General features: G+C 39.1%; 1 protein-coding gene across 3 annotated transcripts in view; it reads left to right on the top strand.

Moving 5' to 3' along the window:
• Positions 1-19,936, top strand: part of LOC131829367 (calaxin-like) — a 34,306-nt gene that overhangs the window by 5,835 nt on the left and 8,535 nt on the right. For 2 of the 3 annotated variants that reach the window (XM_059171107.1, XM_059171105.1), the window contains exons 2-3: positions 11,072-11,227; positions 14,328-14,432. In XM_059171107.1, coding sequence (XP_059027090.1) covers positions 11,072-11,227; positions 14,328-14,432 — 261 coding nt within the window. The remainder of the gene's footprint in view (positions 1-11,071; positions 11,228-14,327; positions 14,433-19,936) is intronic. The other variant, XM_059171108.1, reaches the window with a different exon arrangement.

Here is a 19,936-nt window from a genome sequence, read left to right as displayed (position 1 = left end):
TGACTCCGTGTATTAGACACACTTAAGCTTAAGAATTCCTGATCAAAATTATCTTTTCCAAGTGAAACTTCAGTTCCTTTTTTAAATTTATGAGTTGTCTTTTTTTTTTTTTAATTATTCTAAATTTACACATTAAGTTGCATATTCACACATCCTTGGCAATCTGGCTTTGTGTGTGTGCATGTATGTGTGTGTATGTATATTAAATCTTTTTTTGGTCTCTGTGGAATTTGAAACCTAGCTGATTTATTGTCTTGGTATTATTTCTCACATTGATAATTAATTTTTTCCCTTAAGCCTTCAAAACTGTCATTTAGAAACAACTAATATGCAGGGGTTTCCACTACCTACTGCCTTATTTTGTGCTTTAAACACAGAAAATTGTACTTTTTTCTTCCTTCTTCAGAATCGTAAATAATATTACTAACTACATGGTGGCTGTCTTCCCTTAGAATTTTTTTTTTTATTTAAAATTCAATTAGCCAATATATATCTTAAGTTTCATGAAACTTCAGTTCTATCACCCTAATAATCCCAATCTGACTGATAGGAGTTGACCCAGTCTTTTTCACAGTGTTGTTTAGCCACAATTTTTACACTTACATAGATAAAAAAAAATTTTTTTTAAGCTAACTGAAGAATTTTAAAACTTCCCTATAATTTCTTGTTTGATTCAAGTGATTATCTTGCCATCAAGAAGTTACTTTGAACCCTGACTCATCCAGTATATCCCTTTACCTCTCCTATTTATAAGGGGTTATCCTTTATTTCAGCAAACATTTGAGAACCTACTATGGTGCTTGGCACTACTGGATACTGCGTAGACAATTAATTCAAGGGTAAGAGGTTTTTCTCAAATGCCTTGCTAAAATCCATATACTTCGCGAGCTGCATTTCTCCGATCCACTCCTACCAAGAGGAGGAAATAGGTTACATCTAGTATGATAAACTCTTGTGAATTCAAGAGCCCCTGAGTATTCATGAATCTTTTAATTCAATTGATAATGTCTTCTGGACTTAGCCCAGGACCACCTAGATACCCAGTAGCCCAATATTTACCTTTCACTTTGTGAGACATAACATGGGCCAATATGTATGCATATATAGGTTAGTATGCATACGTATTTTCCAGCTATGTCTGCTGAGAGGGCTTGGAAATATTCTGCCTCCCCCCATTATTTTTTAAGAATATAACCTAATATTTATTAATACATCATATTACGTTTTTTCATGGACAATGGTGATTTTTGATACTTATGTATCAAGATACATAAGTCTTAGATAATACATTATTTGATCATGTTGACACAGTTTCTTTGAGAACGCATCACTTTGTGAATATTCCTAAGTTTTTGTTTTTGTTTTTTTTTAGGTGGAGAGTATCAATAAAGTCTTAAAAGGAGGCAAACATTCAACCTCCCCATTTCTCAATTTTGTCACATTCCGTTTAGGCCATATTATGTATTGGGCTGACTTAATGTTTTGAGAAATATTAATACCCCAATAATAACCAGCACACCCAGTGCCTAGGCCTTGGTGTCTAAATGCCAGTCTCCAATAAAAAGAACCAGGATTCCTTGAAGAAGTAGCTGCACAGAGTGTAGAAGGAAACCCTACACCACACCTGTATGTTTCTCTTTTACTCTGACATTACTACCAAATACCACATTTACACTTCTGACATTTCTGGTCTCCAACAACTGTGTGGTTTTTTCCCAGCAAGGAATTTTCTGGGACATCCCAGCGATTTTTTATTAAAATCTCACTAACTGAGATGGCATCAGATCCCGTAAGTTGAGTTCAGTTCCATAAGACTGTCTCCCACTTCAGATGACCATCACAAGTCCAGGTTGTTTTATGTTCATTTCTGACTGACTGGCTATAAATTGGAAGTCCAATTAATTTGCTAGAGCAGCTCACAGAACTAAGAAAAATAGTTTAATAAATTACTGATTTATTATAAAGGGATATAATCGGGAAGAGCTAGATGGAAGAGATGCATAGGGCAAGGTATGTGGGAAAGGGCATGGAGCTTCCATTCTCTCTGCCAGGACATTCATATGTTCACCAACCTAGAAGCTCCCTGAACACTGTTTTGGGGGCTTCATGAAGGTTTCATCACATAGGCTTCATAGATAATTAACTCAAGAGCCAACCCTTCTGAGAACAGGGGATGGGGCTGAAAGTTCCAAGCTTTCAATCAACACTTTGGTCTTTCTGGTGACCGGCTCCCATCCAGAAGTCACTAGCAGTCACTTCATTAGAACAAAAGATTCCTATTACCCCTCCACCCCGATGTTCTAAGAGATTTAGGAGCTTTGTGTTGAGAACCAGGGTCAATGACTAAATTTAACAAAAGATACTCCTACTGTTCACATCATTTAGGAAATCCCAAGAGTTTGGGGAGCTATGTGTTAGGAACCAGGGGCAGGGACCAATATATATATATATTCCCTGTTATCTCACACAGAGGTGATATGAGATTAGCCCAACAAATAGTACCAGGAAGCAAAGAGGTGAAAAAGCCAGTGGGTTGTGCTATGTGAAACATACAAGAGCCAACTCAAACTCCTAATGGCCCAAACTAGAACAATTTCAGTAAGAAGATTAACAATTATTACAAATAAGTATTTTTTGTCTCTCTGCCTCCCCCCCACCCCATAGTGACATAAATAATTGAGTAAGTAAATGGGGAAAAGATCTCTTTCAGGAGAACTCCAAATAATAGTATAGATGCTCCTTTCCAAGTAGTGGGATTCCATTTTACTTGAATAGTTGGCTTCTAAAGAATAAATTGTGGGTGGGGGGAGAATAGATTGTGGAAAGGGAAAACAATAACTAGAGTGGAGAACCCTGTAGACTAGCTTAACCAAGTGATCAAAGTTATCAGCCGTTAACCTTCTTAATATGTATCACCCTGACATGTGAGAAGAACAGCAATTTATCTCTGGTAGTCTTCACCAAAACACCTAACCATGGTCTAATTGTGAGAAAAACATTAGGCAAACACAAACTGAGGAACGTTATGCAAAATAAAATACCAAGATCACAAAGACTGAAAACTATCACAGATTTGAAGAGACATGACAACCAAGTTTATCCTAGCTTGGATTCTGGAACCCCTAAAGAGGACTTAAGTAGGAAAAGTGGTAAAATCTTTAGTTTAGTTAATAATAATGTGCCAATGTTAGCATATTTGTTTTGACAACTGTATCATGGTTCTGTAAGGTGTTAACAGGGAGAGAGTGAAGATTTTATGCAAACTTTATCATCATTGCTTCTCTTTCGTGAATCTAAAATTATTCCAAAATAAATAACATGGGCCAATCTCTAGGACCTCACCATCCTCATTCACATGTGATCTTTCACATATAATTTACCATGGTTCCTTGACCTCATGAGTAAGGTTTTAAGATGTAATGAAATATGAGCTTATGTGGATAAAACCCAGAGGAAGTACCTGCTAAAGACTGGGCCTAAAATCCTTGATAGCTGTGTTGAATGACTTCTTAGTATTTGACTCAGAGCCGCTCCTGACTCAAAACCTCCCTTTCCTCAGGGACCCATTTTCACATTGTTGTGCTAACATTTCCATTCGTTGATAATTATCTCCCTCAGAACCCAGCGGGACTATCAGGCAATCATTAACATACTCTGGACTCCATATAGTGCATCCACACCTGAGCTTCCTTTTTCTTCATATTCAAGAAGGGGGAGGAGGTGGCAGCAGTTTTCAAGTTTTCAGCCTCAGAGCAGCTGCATCCCCTTCTGTGACCTGGCCTTGAAAAGTCACCTTCCTTGCCTTACTTCCACTGAGCTCTACTGGTTGAAACAGTCTCACACACAGACACACACACACACACACACACACACACACAGCCCGCTCCCTCCTAGTTTCAAGTAAAGGAGAGACCCCCATCTCTCAGAGGAATATCAAAATAATTGTACAAAGAGCATATGGCATGGGAAGGACTGTTAAAATTGTTTTTGGGAAGACAGTCTTGTCATATCTCAACTCCCCATTCATCAGGTAGTTTCAAGAATCTACTGCCAGAATGTTCTCCCTTAAAGATTTATTTATCAGAGAGCAAGAGAGCTTAATCAGGGGGAGCAGGAGGCAGAACAGGCAGAGGGAAAAGCAGACTCCCTGATGAGCAAGGAGCCGAATGCAGGATTCAATCCCAGGACCCTGGGGTCATGACCTGAGCCGAAGGCAGACCCCTTATTATTATTTTTTTCTTTTGGAAGATGTTTTATTTTATTTATTTATTTTTTGGAAGCTATTTTATTTTATTTATTTTATTTATTTATTTTCAGCATAACAGTATTCATTATTTTTTCACCAAACCCAGTGCTCCATGCAATCTGTGCCCTCTATAATACCCACCACCTGATACCCCAACCTCTCACCCCCCCGCCACTTCAAACCCCTCAGATTGTTTTTCAGAGTCCATAGTCTCTCATGATTCACCTCCCCTTCCAATTTACCCCAACTCCCTTCTCTAACACCCCTTGTCCTCCATGCTATTTGTTATGTTCCACAAATAAGTGAAGCCATATGATAATTGACTCTGCTTGACTTACTTCACTCAGCATAATCTCTTCCAGTCCCGTCCATGTTGCTACAAAAGTTGGGTATTCATCCTTTCTGATGGAGGCATAGTGTATATGGACCACATTTTCCTTACCCATTTGTCTGTTGAAGGACATCTTGGTTCTTTCCACAGTTTGGCGACCGTGGCCATTGCTGCTATAAATATTGGGGTACAGATGGCCCTTCTTTTCACAACATCTGTATCTTTGGGGTAAATACCCAGGAGTGCAATTGCAGGGTCATAGGGAAGATCTATTTTTGATTTCTTGAGGAATCTCCACACTGTTCTCCAAAGAGGCTGCACCAACTTGCATTCCCACCAACAGTGGAAGAGGGTTCCCCTTTCTCCACATCCCCTCCAGCACATGTTGTTTCCTGTCTTGTTAACTTTGGCCATTCTAACTGGTGTAAGGTGATATCTCAGTGTGGTTTTAATTTGAAACTTCCTGAGGGCTAGTGATGATGAACATTTTTTCATGTGTCTGATAGCCATTTGTATGTCTTGATTGGAGAAGTGTCTGTTTATATCTTCTGCCCATTTTTTGATATGATTGCCTGTTTTGTGTATTAAGTTTGAGGAGTTCATTATAGATCCTGGACATCAACCTTTTGTCTGTACTGTCATTTGCAAATATCTTCTCCCATTCCGTGGGTTGCCTCTTTGTGTTTTTTGACTGTTTCCTTTGCTGTGCAGAAGCTTTTGATTTTGATGAAGTCCCAAAAGTTTATTTTCGTTTTTGTTTCCTTTGCCTTTGGAGACATATCTTGAAAGAAGTTGCTGGGGCTGATATTCGAAGAGATTAGTGCCTATGTTCTCCTCTAGGATTCTGATGGATTCCTGTCTCACGTTGAGGTCTTTTTTATCCATTTTGAGTTTATCTTTGTGTACGGTGTAAGAGAATGGTCGAATTTCATTCTTCTACATATAGCTGCCCAGTTTTCCCAGCACCATTTATTTCCACTGTATATTTTTTCCACTGTATATTTTTTCCTGTTTTGTCGAAGATTAATTGACCATAGAGTTGAGGGTCCATATCTGGGCTCTCTACTCTGTTCCACTGGTCTATGTGTCTGTTTTTATGCCAGTACCTTGCTGTTTGGTGATCACAGCTTTGTAGTAAAGCTTGAAATCAGGTAACGTGATGCCCCCAGCTTTATTTTTGTTTTTCAACATTTCCTTAGTGATTCAGGGTCTCTTCTGATTCCATACAAATTTTTGGATTATTTGCTCCAGCTCTTTGAAGAATACCGGTGGAATTTTGATCGGAATGGCATTAAAAGTATAGATTGCTTTAGGCAGTATAGACATTTTAACAATGTTTATTCTTCCGATCCAAGAGCATGGAATGGTCTTCCATCTTTTTGTGTCTTCTTCAATTTCTTTCTTTTTTTTTTTTTAAGATTTTATTTATTTATTTTGACAGAAATCACAAGTAGACAGAGAGGCAGGCAGAGAGAGAGAGGGAAGCAGGCTCCCTGCTGAGCAGAGAGCCTGATGCGGGACTCGATCCCAGGACCCTGAGATCATGACCCGAGCCGAAGGCAGCGGCTTAACCCACTGAGCCACCCAGGCGCCCCTTCTTCAATTTCTTTCATGAGTATTCTGTAGTTCCTCGAGTACAGATCCTTTACCTCTTTGGTTAGGTTTATTCCCAGGTATCTTATGGTTCTTGGTGCTATAGTAAATGGAATTGATTCTCTAATTTCCCTTTCTGTATTTTCATTGTTAGTGTATAAGAAGGCCACTGATTTCTGCACATTGACTTTGTATCCTGCCACGTTGCTGAATTGCTGTATGAGTTCTAGTAGTTTGGGGGTGGAGTCTTTTGGGTTTTCCATATAAAGAATCATGTCATCTGCAAAGAGAGAGAGTTTAACTTCTTCATTGCCAATTTGGATACCTTTTATTTCTCTTTGTTGTCTGATTGCTGTTGCTAGGACTTCTAATACTATGTTGAACAAGAGTGTTGAGAGTGGGCATCCTTGTCTTGTTCCTGATCTCAATGGGAAGGCTGCAAGCTTTTTCCCATTGAGGATGATATTTGCTGTGGGTCTTTCATAGATAGATTTGATGAGGCTCAGGAATGTTCCCTCTATCCCTAAACTTTGAAGCATTTTAATCAGGAATGGATGCTGGATTTTGTCAAATGCTTTTTCTGCATCAATTGAGAGGACCATGTGGTTCTTCTCTCTTCTCCTATTAATTTGTTGTATCACATTGATTGATTTGCGAATGTTGAACCATCCTTGTAGCCCAGGGATAAATCCCACCTGGTCATGGTGGATAATCTTTTTTTTTTTTTTTTAAAGATTTTATTTATTCATTTAACAAAGAGAGAAATCACAAGTAGGCAGAGAGACAGAGAGAGAGAAGGGGAAAGCAGGCTCCCTGCTGAGCAGAGAGCCCGATATGGGACTTGATCCCAGGACCATGAGATCATGACCTGAGCCGAAGGCAGAGGCTTAACCCACTGAGCCACCCAGGTGCCCCGGTGGATAATCTTTTTAATGTGCTGTTGGATCCTGTTTGCTAGATCTTGTTGAGAATCTTAGCATCCATATTCATCAGTGATATTGGTCTGAAATTCTCCTTTTTGGTAGGGACTTTGCCTGGTTTGGGGATCAGGGTAATGCTGGCTTCATAGAAAGAGTCTAGAAGTTTTCCTTCTGCTTCAATTTTTTGAAATAGCTTCAGGAGAATAGGTGTTATTTCTTCTTTGAAAGTTTGGTAGAATTCCCCAGGGAATCTGTCAGGTCCTGGGCTCTTGTTTTTTGGGAGGTTTTTGATCACTGCTTCAATCTTGTTACTAGATATCGGTCTATTCAGATTGTCGATTTCTTCCTGGTTCAATTTGGGGAGTTTATAGTTTTCCAGGAATGCATCAATTTCATCTAGGTTGCTAAGCTTATTGGCATATAACTGTTGATAATAACTTCTGATGATTGTTTCTACTTCCTTGGTGTTAGTTGTGATCTCTCCCTTCTCATTCATAATTTTATGAATTTGGGCTCTCTCTCTTTTCTTTTGGATTAGTGCGGCCAATGGTTTATCAATCTTATTGATTCTTTCAAAAAACCAGCTTCTAGTTTCATTGATATGTTCTACTGTATCTCTGGTTTCTACCTCATTGATCTCAGCTCTAATCTTGATGATTTCCCTTATGTGTGGAGTTGGTTTGATTTGTTGTTGATTCTCCAGTTCTTTAAGGTGTAGAGACAGCTGGTGTATTCTGGATTTTTCAATTTTTTTTGAGGGAGGCTTGGATGGCTATGTATTTCCCCCTTAGGACCGCCTTTGCTGTATCCCATAGGTTTTGGAGCAAAGTGTCTTCATTCTCATTGGTTTCCATGAATTGTTTCAGTTCTTCTTTGATCTCCTGGTTGATCCAAGCATTCTTAAGCAAGGTGGCCTTTAGCTTCCAGGTGTTTGAGTCCCTTCTGAACTTTTCTTTGTGATTGAGAGGCACACCCCTTATTGACTGAGCCACCCAGGCATCCCACGTGTTCTCCCCGAAGTGCAAATACGATCCTGTTAACTTGCCAGTGAAAATTTTCCAGAAACTCCTCATTATCTGTAAAGTCAAGTCTGCCATCTAGCTGCACAACACCATTTGCAGCTAGTTCTCAGAACATACCTCCAAGCTGCCTCCTCTGACAAATGCTTGCTTTGGCAGGCTTTAGCTCAAATGACACCTCCTTGGGACTTTTAATTTCCTGCTGCCTACTCCAATTGATTATTCCTTCCTTTGGGTCACCATCAAACACCATCAATCGTAGTGCTTGTCATACTTGCAGCACTTTTTTTTTTAATCTTAGCCAAAGGGTAACAACTTGGTGAGCAGCAAGCATGGTGTATGCATTGCCTGGTTCACAAGAGGCTCTTAATAAATGGTTATTGGAGGGCACCTGGGTGGCTCAGTGGGTTAAGCCACTGCCTTCGGCTCAGGTCATGATCTCAGGGTCCTGGGATCAAGTCCCGCATCGGGCTCTCTGCTCAGCAGGGAGCCTGCTTCCCTCTATCTCTCTCTCTCTCTGCCTGCCTCTCCGTCTACTTGTGATCTCTCTTTGTCAAATAAGTAAATAAAATCTTTTAAAAAAATAAATGGTTATTGGATGGATAAAAATGACCTGTATGTCATATTTCAGTTACACTGTGGAGCTTGAGAATCTAACTCAGTTCATAAAACAGTATTAGTAGGTACCTTTGTAATTCCTTATTCTTCAGATTTTGTCAACCATTCCCCTAAGAACCAAACCACTCTGACCATCATAGAAACCCTAATGTTGTAAACTGTGTATGTGCTGTGTGTTGTCATTGATTTCAGTTGGGGGACATGAAATCATCTCAGACAGGATCTAAAATTTCTCCCCACATTCTCTATAAAAAGAAAGTAGGAGGCAGGGGTTGGAGAAGAAAAAAGAAATAATAACCAGCTTTCCTTCCTAGCTTTTCTGGTTCTTTCAAATAATCTTTGATTCATAGAATTGGGTTTTCGGGAACTGAAAAGAATCTCAAAGATCATCTAGGACAATACCCAGTTTTATAGGTGAGGACTCTGACCATTAAGAAGCTATATGACTTGTCTAAGTCCCCTGTTTAGGTAAGAAATGAAGGGGAATCTAGGCACTTTAGTACCCCCCAACCCACTAAATCTAATTCCCTAATTCTAAGTCCTGAAAATGCATTAGAATATCCATGCACTTCTTTAAAAAAATACCCTTTTCCTAAGTCTAGACTGAAATCTAGGCGTATGGATGTTGGAATATTGGAAATTTCTATTTGAAAATTAGTCACCAAGTCCTACTGATTTTCTCTAACTTCTCAGGCCCTTTCCCAGTCTCTGACCTTATTTCCACCTCCCTAACCAAAGCCCTATCACTCCAAGCCTGGCTTCTATGCTTCCAGTTTTCCCCTTAAATATAATTTTGCTACATGAATTTTCCTAAACCACTTCTCCACCCTTAGGTCCTAGAAGAACCAACCCAGCTCTTCTTTAAAAGCTAATTCCAGGAAGCCTGGGTGGCTCAGTGGGTGAAGCATCTGCCTTTGGCTCAGGTCATGATCCTGGGGTCCTGGGTTGGAGCCCTGTGTTGGGCCCCCTGCTCAGTGGTGAGTCTGCTCCTCCCACTCCCTTTACTCCTCCTCCCTGCTCTCTCTCTCTCTCTCTCTCTCTCTCTCAAATAAACAAATAAAACTTTTTTTTTTTAAATTTATTTGACAGAGAGAGCACAAGCAGGGGAGTGTCAGGCGGAAAGGGAGAAGCAGACTCCCCACTGAGCGGGGAGCCTGATGTGGGGCTCAATCCCAGGACCCCCTGAGCTGTAGGCAGACACTTAAACAACTGAGCCACCCAGATGCCCCAATAAATAAAACTCTTTAAGTAAATAAAAAAATAAAAGCTAATTTGTGGGCCTGATGTTAGCGATCCTGACTTGGTAGTTTTGGGGCAAGACATGGGACTCTGGATTAAATAAACAGTGGAGAGGGGGTTGATTCTCTCTTATAGATGGTCCATGAGAAAAATCATTGCTCCAGTAAAATGCAGTTGATGCTTGAACAACCTGGAGGATAAAAGCACCAACACCCATACAGTTGAAAATCCATGTTTGACTCCCCCAAACCTTAACTACCAATAGCCTATTACTGACCTTGCTTATAAAGTCAATTAACATATTTCATATATTTTATGTATTATATACTACTTGCATAAAGTAAGTAAAATGTTATTAAGAAAGTCATATGAGAATGGGGCACCTTGGTGGCTCAGTTGGTTGAGCCTTCAACTCTTGATTTCAGCTCAGGTCGTGATCACAGGGTCATGAGATTGGGCTCTGGGCATGGAGACTTAAGATTCTTCCCCTCTCTCTCAACCCCCCCCACTCTCTCTCTCTCTTGAAAGAAAGAAAGAAAGAAAGGGAGAAAATCATAACAGAAAATACATTTACAGTACTGTACTATGTTTATTTTTTTTAAGTCACATTTAAGTGGACCCGCAGTTTGAACGTATGTGGTTCAAGTCAACTGTAAATGGTAATTTTCTGACTAGGCTTTCAAGGCCCTCTGCCATTAACCCATTCTCTTCAATCTTGTATTTTCACTTCTCAACTTGCTGTGCTCCCAGTAAAGCATGTTCAAACCTGACAGCAGTTCTAAGTCTTTCCTTTACCCATGTTTTCTCTCCCTGGAATTCTCTGTTGTACTTCCCTGAACACATTCCTTCCTGTATAAATACTACGCATATCTATAATGGGGAGTGTTAGTATTACATAATTTTTCATTTACATACTCTCTTATGAGACTTCTTGGTGACTCCCAGAAAGGTAAGCTCTCAAGTAACAAGTCATGTCCTACTTTCTAATCGCTAGAGCATCTAGCAGCACGGGGACAAAAGAGCTGCTTAGTAAAATATTTTTTATTAGATTGGAGTACTCAAGGACTAAGTCTAAGCTGTATTTATTTGTATTTTTATTTTGCAGTCAAAAAAAGTGAAGTAGAGTGTCTCCTACGACTTTTTCACAGCTTGGTGGAAAGAGCTAATGTAAGACTTAATAACTTCGGACTAGACCGTAACGCGTTTCGAGTGATCCTGCACAACATATTTGGGATGACTGATGATATGCTAATGAACAGGGGTAAGAGTCTTAAGAAACTGAAAAGGGCCAAGCCGAGATGGCAATATATATGCTGTACATATATATATTTGTAATGTGGCAAATATATATTTGTAATGACAAATTTATAGATGCCAAATTTTATATATATATGTATATATATATGTATGTATTCAGTTGTCATCAAAGACTCTGAATTTCTTTAAAAAGATTTATTTATTTATTTATTTATTTATTTAGAGGGATCATGCATGTTGGGGGGAGAGACAGAGGAAAGGGAAAGGGACAAGCAGATTCTATGCTCAGCAGAAACCCATCACAGAGCACAAAGCCCCTCCGGGAGCTTGGGGGTTGATCCCACAACCCCCAGATCATGACCTGAGCCAAAATCAAGAGTTGGGTGCTCAGCTGACTAAACCACACAGATGCCTCTTGAATTTTTCAGTGTCAAACTAGAAAGACTTAATTGTGGTAAGACAAAACAAAGGTTGATTTGATTATACGATAGTTTTTAATAAAAACTCATTCAGAGGGACGGATGCCTGGGTGGCTCAGTTGGTTAAGCAGCTGCCTCCGGCTCAGGTCATGATCCCAGTGTCCTGGGATCGAGTCCCACATCGGGCTCCTTGCTTGGCAGGGAGCCTGCTTCTCCCTCTGCCTCTGCCTGCCTCTCTGTCTGCCTGTGCTCGCTCGCTCTATCTCCCTCTATCCTTGACAAATAAATAAAATCTTAAAAAAAAAAAAAAAGAAAAAAAAGAAAACTCACTCAGAATTTCTTATCTTGTAGCTGTACCACTTTGAGAAATAACCAGCAATGAACTAAATAAGCTGACAGGTTTTTTTTTTTTTTTTTTTTAGTTAAGCATATGGCTTTTTATTCATGATGTCTTTGGATTCATATGCTATAGACATGTAAACTATTAAATGACTTCTTCCTCTTCTTAAAAATACTGTATCAGGGGATGCCTGGGTGGCTCTGTCATTACGTTTCTGCCTTAGGCTCAGGTCATGATCCCAGGGTTCTGGGATCGAGCCCTGCATAGGCTCCCTGCTTGGCGGGAAGTCTGCTTCTAACTCTCCCATTCCCCTGCCTGTGTTCCTCTCTTGCTGAGTCTCTCTCTGTCAAATAAATAAATAAAATCTTTAAAATAAAAAAATACTGAATCAGTGGGGCGCCTGGGTGGTTCAATTGGTTAAGCAACTGTCTTTGGCTTAGGTCATGATCCTGGAGTCCTGGAATCGAGTCCCGCATTGGGCTCCATGCTCTACAGGAAGTCTGCTTCTCCCTCTGACCCTCTCCCCTCTCATGTTCTGTCTCACTTTCTCTCTCTCAAATAAATAAGTAAAATCTTAATAAAAAAAAAAAACCTGTATCAGTACAAAAAATGCTAATTACTCATTATACTGAAAAAAAATAAAAGACAAGATCTTTTTTTTTAAAGATTTTATTTATTTATTTGACAGACAGAGATCACAAGCCCCAAAAGATAAGATCTTATATTTAAAATAGAAAATTATTTAATGTGATCTAGTTTCACTAGCAAATTTTTCATGTTCAATTTGGTAAGTTTGACCTAGGTATGTACCTTGAGACCATAATCATAATGAAAATAATTAACATCACCGCTAAAAGAGTCAATAACACTTTACTTTCTATAGCATACTAAGATTTCTCTAGTAATTTTTAAAATAGCATGTTATTTTGGGTGCCTGGGTGGCTCAGTGGGTTAAAGCCTCTGCCTTCGGCTCAGGTCATGATCCCAAAGGTCCTGGGATCAAACCCCGCATGGGGCTCTCTGCTCAGCAGGGATCCTGCTTCCCTTCCTCTCTCTCTGCCTGCCTCTTTGTCTGCTTGTGATCTCTGTCTGTCAAATAAATAAATAAATAAAATCTTTTAAAAAAATTATGTTATTTTAGTAATTTATCTTTAGGTATTATATACTTAAATATAAATTCTGTTATATTCAGAACAGAATTTTGCCACTCTTTTAAAATGCATTTTTATTTATATTATTATTATTTTTAAAAGTAATCTCTAGGGGCACCTGGGTGGCTCAGTGGGTTAAGCCTCTGCCTTCAGCTCAGGTCATGATCCCAGAGTCCTGGGATGGAGCCCTGCATCAGGCTTTCTGCTCAGCAGGGGGCCTCCTTCCTCCTCTCCCACTGCCTCTCTGCCTACTTGTGATCTCTCTCTCTCTGTCAAATAAATAAATAAAATCTTCTAAAAAAAAAAAAAAAGTAATCTCTACATTCAGTGTGGGGTTTGAATTCATGACCCCAAGATCAAGAATCACATGCTAGCCAACTCAGCTAGCCAGGTTTCCCCTTTGCTACTCTTTTTATTTATTAAGTTTTTACAGATTTATTTATATATTTTAGAGAGAAACACACAGAGAGAGACAGAGCACGAGCTGGGAGAAGTGCAGAGGGAGAGGAAAGAGAGAAACTCAAGCAGACTCCCCACTGAACACGAAGCTGATGTGGGGCTCGATCCCAGGACCCTGAGATCATGACCTGAGCCAAAATCAAGAGCCAGCTGCTCAACTGAGCCACCCAGGCGCCCCTGCCATTCCTTTTAGAATAAAAATTATCCTCATCTTGATTAGCTCCACTGTTGTTCTTCTTGGCTCATAGTAACTGTACAAAACATCACAAGTGAAGTTCATCATTGATCATGGAGAAGAATTAATTTTTTTCTTTCTATAAAAATCTGGAAGGAACATATTTCCAATAATTTTGATTTTTTTAAAGATTTGATTTATTTATTTGACAGAGAGAGATCACAAGCAGGCAGAGAGGCAAGCAGAGAGAGAGAGGGGGAAGCAGGCTCCCTGCTGAGCAGAGCCCAATGTGGGGCTTGATCCCAGGACCCTGAGATCATGACCTGAGCCAAAGGCAGTGGCTTAACCCACTGAGCCACCCAGGGGACCCTAATTTTGATTCTTTTAAGAAAGACTGTGCCAAAACCTTTTTTTCCCCTCAGTTTGGGAGAAAAGTCTCTCAGTGTGTTTTTTTGTTTTTATTTTGGAAGAAAGTTTTAAAAATCTTTCCATATATACATACTTACGAATTATAAAATAGCTATAAATTGCAATATGCTTCTACGGTGTTTTTCTTTCAGTATTTTTTGCATTTGACAAAGACAATGATAACTGCATAAATGCGAAAGAGTGGGTTAAAGGATTATCAGTGTTTCTTCGAGGGACTTTTGAAGAAAAGCTTAAGTGTAAGATTTCTATATGTGATTACTGACTTAGTAATAATATACATTGTCAGTTTTGTATTTAATGAATGTTTAAACGTTTTTTAAAAATATGAAATCCATGTTCTCTGTAGCAGCCTTTCAAAAATAGCTCATAGCAGTTTAAAAAAAATCAAAATATGTATGAAATGGGTAGCCTATTTCATGGGAGAGTCTCTAGTCCCAGGAACCCCAAACACTTCCTTCACTGGTTTTATAATGCCTAAATGTCAGCAGGACCACTCTTCGGCTTAAGGCCCAGGCCAAGACCAGCAAGTCAACTTGTTTTTCAACTAGAGTTTGCCAACTCTAATCAGCCAGCAAGGTTAGTCAATGATTTTGTGGCTGCCTGTGGTCTCAGCAGGAAATGGGTCTTGATATAAGGCAGTGCATAAGTGACAGTGAGGCCATTCCTTGTCTCTTGATCAAAGAAAATAAATGGGAGGGATTGACACAAAACAAGATAAAATGCACATTAACCATCAGACATCAATACTCTAGTGTTAGAATTTGTGTGGATGAGTGAAAAGAGGGAAGAAGCTTGAGGACAAAGAACGCCCACAGGGAGAAGGATTACAGGAGTTTCCTATAGGACCGGAATGTTAGGAATTCCAAAGACAAAAATTTCCCCATTCACAATTTTGCCAAAAAATAACTAGCTCTGACCTCACTTCACTTGTACCAATGGTGTGTGTATATTTTCTATGTTTTATACCTCTGGGGCCAGGTTTTTGGGGAAAATCCCAGGAAAGAAAATAGAAACAATTTTAAATGGCACTCTTCAAGGGAAAATTGCTTAAGGTGTCAAATTGCTTAAGAAAAGGCTGTGAAGTTCTCAATCAGTAAGCAAATCTTAGTCCCTTGTTCTTCCACTTGAATTTGGATTTGGCATGTGGAAAAGAAGATCCCTTATTAAACACACATTTTTTAAACAACAGCAACATTTTTAAAAACCACCAACTTTCTCTGACATTTGTGATTTTTTGTTTCTTTGTTTTGTGAGGGTCTTTTCTTAATTATTTTTGTTAAGGTGAAGTTGACATACGACATTATATGGGGTTTCTTTCTGAAGACTTTAAGTAATCGCTACACCCAGCATGGAGCTTGAACCCACAACCCCGAGACCTAGAGTCACATGCCCTACTGAGTCAGCCAGGTGACTCTGTGGGGCTTTATTTCCCCTTTTCTCCAGCCTAATTTTTCATGGGGATAAATTTAAAGATAGTTGCCACTTAGGTTTGTTACAGTTTTCTTATACAAAAATCTCACTGTCGGGGCGCCTGGGTGGCTCAGTGGGTTAAGCCGCTGCCTTCGGCTCGGGTCATGATCTCAGGGTCCTGGGATCGAGTCCCACATCAAGCCTGCTTCCCTCTCTCTCTCTGCCTGCCTCTCCATCTACTTGTGATTTCTCTCTGTCAAATAAATACATTAAAAAAATCTTTAAAAAAATAAATAAAAAAACAAAAATCTCACTGAGAAATGAAAAGCTAAGTTTTCATTCATGGATGTAGATTCTTGTGGTGATACATAGGGAAAATGGAGGTGGCACTGAAAGCAATTATACATGAGTGAATAGTATCACACTGTCAAAGAATTTTCCTCCTCTAATCCCTCTTCCTAAAAATGTTTCACTTACACTTCAGGATATGTTAACTTGGGGAAAATACTACTTCTTACAGGGTGGCGCTGCATGTGTGCTAGGGATTGAAGAAACTCAACAGAAAGACACAGCTAATCTGATACTCCGGAATTTTATATCCGGTTCTATTGTTTTTGCTGATACATTTGACTAGATTACAAAAGCTCCTTCTCTACTGCATATTTAGCACCCAAGGAAGGTCCTCTGTGGCATGAGTGAATGGAGGAGTCATGGAAGTCACTCTCCAAGGAAAGAGTGATCCTTTTGGATAGCGGAGATGGTAGGCTCCAAGGGGATGACAGACTCACTACCCAAATATATTTAAAAAAATGTTCTGTCAGGGCGCCTGGGTGGCTCAGTTGGTTGGACGACTGCCTTCGGCTCAGGTCATGATCCTGGAGTCCCGGGATCGAGTCCCACATCAGGCTCCCAGCTCCATGGGGAGTCTGCTTCTCCCTCTGACCTTCTCCTCGCTCATGTTCTCTCTCACTGTCTCTCTCTCAAATAAATAAATAAAAAATCTTTATTTTTTTTTTTTTTAAAGATTTTTTTATTTTTTATTTTTTATTTGACAGAGAGAGATCACAGGTAGGTAGAGAAGCTGGCAGAGAGAGAGAGAGGGAAGCAGGCTCCCTGCTGAGCAGAGAGCCCGATGTGGGACTCGATCCCAGGACCCTGAGATCATGACCTGAGCCGAAGGCAGCGGCTTAACCCACTGAGCCACCCAGGCGCCCCAAATAAAAAATCTTTAAAAAAAAAAAAAAATGTTCTGTCAGTGATATGATGAAGTTTGTACTTAGTTTTTATACTCCATGTAAGAAAATCATAATATGGAGATACACACACATACATGTATATGTACACATGTGTATATGTATTCAATGACCATAGGTTTAAATATTTATCTCCAGGGGCACTTGGCTGGCTCAATCAGTAGAGCATACAACTCTTGATTTCTGGGTTGAGTTTGAGCCCCATATTGAGTGTAGAGTTTACTTAGAAAACATTTATACATATCTCCTTTATTGCAGTTGCAATCGTATTTTTTTGAAGTCTATGAAACTCTTCTTTTTTTACTTCTGTTTTACCTAAGACCCAGGAACTCATTCTACTACCAGAGATGCTCAGTTCTGGGTCATATAATATAAATATAAACTAATAACCACAATATAATGTGATTACTTAGAAATCTATGTATTTTCAACATACTATATGGGAATGATGAGAAAGTTCCCTTCTGATGGATTTGGTGGATCAGAAGACACTCTCAACAGAATAACGAGCCTTTCAGTTGGTTCTTGTAAACCTTGAGCAGAAAGAAACTAGAAAGAAGACCATGCTAGACAGTAGGAACAGTATGAATAAAAGCATGGGTGTCTAACTGAGCTAGTTCAGGTGGGAAAATTGATGTTGAGACATGGGGCTAATAAGGTAAGTTGAATATATATCATTAAGGTTGATTCTTAGCAAAAAGGATCAGTTTCCTCTCCCCAACACTCCCTAAGAGGACAATTGTGAATCAACTATAATAAATAATGAAATATTGGATGGAGGCAGGGGAGTCTTTTAGGAGATTGTTGAAGTTATCTAGAAATAACAGTGGGGACCAAGAAGAGGAAAAGGACTATTAATATTTACAAGTTGGAATTGACTGTAACTCTTTGAATATAGAAGGTATTATTTGTTTTTAAATAGGTTTTTTAGTTTGCTCGTTTTTTGTTTTTAAATAGTTTTAAGTACCTAAATTAAGCTCGTTGATTTCAAAGTATTCCAGAAACAAGAAGTTACCAATTAAGGTAATGTATTTAAATATACTTATAAATGCCAAGACAGATGGCAAAATCTTAGGTATGTAAATTTTCAGTGAGCTGCATTTTAAAATAGTTAGTTGTAAAGTACCTATAGTACTGATTCTCCAGCATGGATTGAGGAATGGTTTCAACTGGCTACATCAGTTTCACCTAAGGAACATTTTATTTATTTATTTATTAAATTTTATTTATTTATTAGAGAGAGATCACAAGTAGGCAGAGAGAGAGAGAGAAGCAGGCTTCCCGCTGAGCAGAGAGCCCGATGCGGGACTTAATCCCAGGACCTCGAGATCACCACCCAAGCTGAAGGCAGCGGCTTAATCCACTGAACCACCCAGGTGCCCCTAAGGAACATTTTATAATACAGTTTTACCTGTGAAACAGTTTAAAGTACAATTTTATTTATTTGTTTATTTGACATACAGAGATCACAAGTAGGCAGAGGGGCAGGCAGAGGGCAGGGGAAGCAGGCTCCCTCCTTAGCAGAGAGTCTGATGAAGCTTAATCCCAGGACCCTGAGATCATGACCTGAGTTGAAGGCAGAGGCTTTAACCTCCCTGAGCCACCCAGGCACCCCCCTGTGCAACATTTTAAAATAGCATTTCCTGAGCTGCTACAACCAAGGAATCTGGACTCTTTGTGCTTTATCAGTGTGGAGTTCTGTTTTTTAATTATGAAGACTTAATATCAAATGTTCCTTACAAAGTTCATTCTGATATCCTATCTGCAAACTGTTTCCTCTCCAATCTAGGTACGCATGAAAAGAACCTGCATCTTTGTCAATCACTCCCCCCCCCCATTCTTTTATTTCTCTGCTTTTATTGAGAAATAATTGATACACATCCCTGTATAAATTCAAGGCAATACAGATTGGTTTGATTTACATATATTGTGAAATGATTACCACAATGGGTTCAGCTAACATGTTTTCTCATATAGACATAATAAGAAGACAAGAATAAAGGGAAAAAATTCTTATGAGAGAACTCTAAGGATTCACTCTCTTAACAACTTTTCTGTATATCATACATCAGTGTTAGCTCTAGTCATCATGTTGTACACTATTTCCCCAGTATTTATTTAATTTATGCTGGAAGTTTGTACCTTTTTACCATCTTCCTCTAATTCCCTCTCCCTCAACCCTCTTACCTCTGATCACCTCAAGGCTGAGCTCCATTTCTGAGCTTATTGTCAGATTTTTTGTTTCTTTGTTTTGTTTTGTTTGGATTCCACATATAAGGAAGATTGTAGAGTATTGTCTTTCCCTGTCTTAATTATTTTACTTAGCATACTACCTTCAAGGCCCATCCTGTGTTGTTGAAAATTATAGGATTCCCTCATCGATCTTTAGAAACTTAGATTATTTTCAAACCTTGGCTATTGTACATAATGCTGCTATGAACATTGGGGTGCAGGTATCTTTTTGAGTTAGTGTTTTCATTACCTTTGGATATATTCCCAGAAGTAGAATTGCTGGAGAATACAGTACTTCTATTTTCAATTTTTTGAGGATCCTCCATATGATGTTTCAGAGTAGCTGCACCAGTTTATAATCCCACTAACAGTGAACTGGGATTCCCTTTTCTCCACATCCCCACAGGAGCTGTAATCTCTCTCTCCCCCACCCTTTTTTTTTTTTTATGATGGCTATTCTCACAGGCATGAGATGATATCTCATTGTGGTTTTAATTGGGATTTCCCTAATGACTAGTGATATGGAACATCTCTTCTTGTACCTGTTGGCTTTTCATTTATCTTCTTTGGAAGACTGTCTATTGAAGTCCTTTACCCACTTTTTAATCGGGTTGGTTTTGGTTCTTTGTTTTGTTTTTGTTTTTTGCTATTGAATTTTAGGAATTCTTTATATATTTGCGATATTAACACCTTATCTGATACAGTTTTGCAAGTATTATTTTCCCATTCCACAGGTTGTCTTTTCATTTCCTGATGCTTTGTTTTACTGTGCAGAAGCTTTCTAGTTTGATGTAGTCCCCTATGTTTTTTATTTTACTGTTTGTGCTTTTGGTGTCAGAGTCATG

The sequence above is a fragment of the Mustela lutreola genome, chromosome 4 (assembly GCF_030435805.1).
Source record: "Mustela lutreola isolate mMusLut2 chromosome 4, mMusLut2.pri, whole genome shotgun sequence".
Classification (NCBI taxonomy): domain Eukaryota; kingdom Metazoa; phylum Chordata; class Mammalia; order Carnivora; family Mustelidae; genus Mustela; species Mustela lutreola.
The sequence above is the reverse complement of the archived record's forward strand: the minus strand, read 5'-3'. Positions and strand labels throughout refer to the sequence as shown.